General features: G+C 41.5%; 1 protein-coding gene across 1 annotated transcript; it reads left to right on the top strand.

Annotated features, from left to right (window-relative positions):
- Positions 1-448: 448 nt before the first annotated feature.
- Positions 449-2,009, top strand: LOC147605511 (uncharacterized). The gene is made up of 2 exons (XM_086793543.1): positions 449-883; positions 1,333-2,009. The coding sequence occupies exons 1-2, from the start codon at positions 674-676 to the stop codon at positions 1,930-1,932; spliced, it is 810 nt and encodes a 269-aa protein (XP_086649669.1). The 5' UTR covers positions 449-673; the 3' UTR covers positions 1,933-2,009.
- The last annotated feature ends 2,826 nt before the right edge of the window (positions 2,010-4,835 follow it).

Raw genomic sequence — 4,835 nt, 5'->3', positions numbered from 1 at the left:
GGGTTGGGGGGTGTGAAAGTGCTCTTAGATGTCAAATCAGGCTTGGAAAGGTTATGGTCAAAACAAAAAGGAGCAGGAGATGAGGACAAGGAGGAGGAGGAGGAGGAGGAAATGGGGCATCTTCCACGCCAGCAGGGGCACTACTCAAAAAGGGGTGGGCGTCAGCCACAGTGTTGGGTGTGTGTGTGTGTGTGTGTGTGTGTGTTGGGCCTATGTTTGTAGGGTTGTGTGGGGGGTTGCGTGAAGGGGCAACAAAAGGGGTGGTATTTCTTTGTATGGGCGCTTGCCACCCTGGAGGCCCCTTTTCTCTCTCTCTCTCTCTCTCACTCTCTCACACACACACACACACACACACACCCCACTCTCTCTCCTCTCTCTCTCTCTCTCTTACACCACCCCCTCTCTTCTTCTTCTTCTTCTTTGTACTGCCACAGTGGACACCATTTTTCATCACATTCCTGTAGTACTAGTAGTATTACTGCTCTCTGCTGCCATTCCTTCCATCTCTCTGTCTTCTTCCCAATCCCCTCAGACCGCGTACTCATGCGCAACCCCTTCCCCCAATCAAATCTTTTCCCCCTATTTATGACCCATTTTTCTTTACTTTAAAAGAAATTCGCCCCCCCTCTTAAAATCTGTTTCGCCGCTCATCCCTCCCCCATCTATCTCCACCATGACCCCTGATCGCCGTCACGGTGTGGTGGGCGATGGACGATCCAACGGTCCGCATTCCGCTCCCGATCAACGATCCAACGGTTGGCCTCTAGGCTTGCAGCCTAGAGTAAGACCATTCGAGCACCATCTCCGGTTCTCTGATGCTGCGTCTTTGTTCGTCTCCACACCTTCCATCACCTCTGAGTCCTCCTCTGATCTAGACACCGAGGTAATCCTCCTTTTGATTAACCTTAATTTAGTGTGTTTGAAGCTTGATTATGGTCACTAATCCTCCTTTACTACTGTTGTTCGATGCTTGATTATGGCCGTTAATGCTTACTTTTTATGGTTTGCTGGCTTGGATTAGAAATAGTAGTACCTCCCCCAAAAAAATGTAGTCATTTATTGCAAACAATGTACAGAAAGTAATATGTGGCCTATCAGTGATTATTTGTCTTGTTTATGATCAAATTTTTGGGCTGATTAAGGATAATTGGTACTGATTAGTATGGGATCATTGGTAAAGTTAGCATCATTTTTTATTCATGTAATTCTGTGTTATTAACATATAAGTATTAGTAGGCTGATTTAATCTTTGCCACATAGTTTAAGCCTTGCATTATCCTGAGTTGATTTTTTTTAAAAAATGAATACAGATTTTGCTGTGTTATGGTGCAGTCAACAGGGTCCTTCTTTCCTGAGAAAAGCACAACATTGGGCAGCCTGATTGGCATTCATTCAAATTCACAAACTGGGCACAATCATGCAGTGGCAGCAGCAGATCAACTGTTGGAAGCAGAGAGGACAAGAAGGAAGAGCACGGGCGGCGGAGCGGCGGCGGCGGCGGCGCGGAGCTGCTCGTGGTGCCCACTGTTGGGCTGTGGAGGGGGATCACAGCCAGAGTCAATAGGCATGTCACCATCTCTAGCCCATCTCTTGGAGATAGAGAGGAGGGCAACAACATCTCAAAGGCAAAGCACCAACATGGAAGGAGAAGTAGAAGAAGGGGGGATTTCCATTGAAGAGAGCATGCTGCATAGAAACACCCTCTTTGACAATCAAGGGATACTGCCCCCTCACCCGTCAGGGGCTCCTTTGAAGCTCATCTTGCAACACACTAGCCCTAGCTCATCTTACCTCTCTGCGGATTGGAATGTCTTCAATGGCAGAAACCTTTCCCATCACCACAGTAAAGGAGACCAAGGTCCCAGCCATGGCCGCTTCCCCACCTTCTGGCCTGCCATTTGTGGCAGGCTCAGTACAAGCTTGGCCGGTTAATCACTGTAGATGCAGTTGTGTACGTACCTCTATTGGTTTTGCAAGCGTGGGTTTTTTTACTTTTATTTTTTCCAAAATATTTGTCACAAATTGCTCTCTTTTTTTTAATAAAAGTTTGGCAAGAATCACCCGTTTTTATATACACTACTCACACACCCAACTCCGGTTACATAGATGCGCAACACCGTAGAGAGCGCGGATTCAATCCGCACCATTGGCTGGGACCTCGTCCGCTTTAACCACTCCACTATAGCCGTGCTCGCAATTGCTTTCTTTTTATGCCCCTAACTCTTTGAGAGAGAGAGAGAGAGAGAGAGAGAGAGAGCACGTGTGTGTGTGTGTGTGTGTGAGAGTGACAGTGTACATTAGGTGTCATAATTAGAACTTGCACCAGAATATAAGGGGTTTACACACGTCTCGGTGAAATCCTTTGAAAAAGGGAGGGAACCTAGATTTTTTGAGATCTCCCCCACCCAAGCTCATAAACCTCCTATTTTTGGAGATCTCCCCCACCCAAGCTCATAAACCTTGTGCACAAGGAATCTTCCCATCCATCTTCTTGCCACCCTATTTCATCGAAAAGTTTTTTTTTTTCCCTTGATATCTCCCCGCCAAACAGTGTGATTAAAGAATCTTCCCATCCATCTTTTCACGACCCTATTTTCATGGAAAGTTTCTTGGTTTCACCCTAAAGTTTGTAAACCCCCTAAGGCAACTTTGCTTACCTCTTCTCACCCCATTGGTTTAATGCACTTGAATCTAAAGGTATTTTATAGAAAGTCATTCTTTTCTTGTTGCCATGAATTTTACTACTTAAAGTTTCTACCTTCAGTTGGAGGTTGGTTTCATATGGAGCCTGTAAATGATGACGGCAAGTGAGGTTGGTCATACATGGAGCTTGTAAATGGTGACGGTTGGTTAGGTTGGTTACACATTGAACAAATCGATAGCGGCGGGTGGTTAAGTTGGGTCCCTTGTGGGCTTGGGAGAGGTGTGGCATCAAAGGTTAGCCATTTAACACACCTCTCTAATCCATCTAATCGAGTTAGTCCTGACGCACCTTTCTTGTCCAACCCAAATTGCCATAGCTATTGAGGTTGTGGTGTGTGTAACAAGCATAAAGTAAACAATAATCATATATAGGTCCTTTTGCATGGCTTTCTTGTCATGGTTTGTGTGCTTTTCTTATCCAATTGGATGGGTTTGCCAGTAAATTAACTTCTTCTTGGAAACCATTACAAATAATATAAGGAAAACTTTGAAATTGAGTGGCCTAGTTAGCTACACCTTTTGGAGCTAGTTTGATTTTGATAATCCTTTAGAAGCTAGTTGGATTTATTCAACGATATAAGGAAAGCTTTGAAATTGAGTGGCCCAATTAGCTACAACTTTGGAGCTAGTTTAATTTTCATAATCCTTTAGAAGCTAGTTGGATTTAGTAATGATTTGACGTATTTTTGAAGAGTCCAACTGGACTTCATTATTTGGGAAGGTTTTTTTTAAGGGAAAGCTAGTTTAGATTTAGTAGTGGGGGCTATAGGTGCACATTTTCAATTTAAAAATAAAGCGTATTTGTTTAACATCTAGGGCATGATTGTTTGCCTACTTTGAAAAGTGAGGCTAATTTGATTCTAATACTGAGATAATATTTTCAAATGCTAGTTTGGTAGATTTATGGTAAATAAGTGTAGAATAACCGGTTATAATTGTGTATTAACCTCTTTATTGTTATTTCAAGGGTGGTTTTTCTTTGCATTTTTTTCCTTTTTAATAAATTTCACTCTTTTTATGCTCCTACTCTTTTTTAACCCAAGTTCAATGGCACTAGAAAAGAGAGAGAGAGAGAGAGAGAGAGAGAGAGAGAGAGAGTGAACATTAGGTATCAGGATTTGAGCTCATGTCCATTGTTAGAAAATCAAGCAAGGGAATATAAGGGGGTTTGCACACTTTGATGAAAGCATTAAACGATTTGAAAAGGGGAGGGAATCTTGATTTGCGAGGGAGATCTCTCTTGTCCAAGTTTGTGAACAAGGAATCTCCCCCATCCATCTTTTCACCCACCATATTTTCATGGAAATTTAGTGGTTTCACATGCTAAAGTTTATAAACCCCCTATGGTAACTATGCCTCACTTCTTCTTTCCACATGGGTTTAATGCACTCAAATCTAAAGGCAATGTGAGCAAAGAATATCTTTCTTGTTTTGCTATCAATTTATTACTTAAGTTTATACCTTAGGTGCTTACCCTTATGGAGTTCTGTAAATTACGACGATGCTTGTTGCCTTTAACTCTTCCACTGTCAAAGTCCAAGTATTGCCCCTTTCCTATGATATGGAACTATGACCATTCCCTTTGACATATTCAAAGTCCTCTATAGAACTCCTCATCACTCCCTAATATCCAAAGTGTTCTTCATCCTCTAGGAAGGAAGTTTTCAATTAACTTACTAATATGAAAAAATTATAACAATTTTAGTACTCATGTCAATGGACGAAAATTCAAAGAATTTTGCAATGAAGAAAATTCAAAGGCTTTTACATGAAGAAAAGTGTAGTTTGTATTGATATTTTGAGTATTGACGCATCCTTACCTCATTTCCATGCTTAGATCTTCTTGCCCTTTATCGACATTTCAAATCAATTTATGCCAAAATGGCAAACATTGGAATTTTTTTTATCATCATCATGTAGTAAAAGTTTGTTAGGATCTACCCCGTATTTTTACTTTCAAAATAGAGTATTAGTTTCATCCTTGTCATATTCTTTGTGTCTCATCAATGCGTTGTTTATATATCTTCTTTTCATGGTTACAAGTCTCTTAGATATTGATGTTTTCATGATCATGACAAGACTACACATAGGGGTGTCACTTTGCAAGCATATGATATTTCCTATCCATGTGT

Source organism: Cibotium barometz, chromosome 59, assembly GCF_041138505.1.
Source record: "Cibotium barometz isolate CiBa-2024 chromosome 59, ASM4113850v1, whole genome shotgun sequence".
NCBI classification, from domain to species: Eukaryota; Viridiplantae; Streptophyta; class Polypodiopsida; order Cyatheales; family Cibotiaceae; genus Cibotium; species Cibotium barometz.
Note: the sequence above shows the minus strand (reverse complement) of the source record. Positions and strands in the feature narration are given on the sequence as shown.

Excerpts from the sequence above, each read along its gene's own strand:
- LOC147605511 (XM_086793543.1), top strand. The coding sequence starts at position 674 with ATGACCCCTGATCGCCGTCACGGTGTGGTGGGCGATGGACGATCCAAC. Across the intron at positions 884-1,332 it reads CCTCTGATCTAGACACCGAG|TCAACAGGGTCCTTCTTTCC; the intron begins GTAATCCTCCTT and ends GTTATGGTGCAG.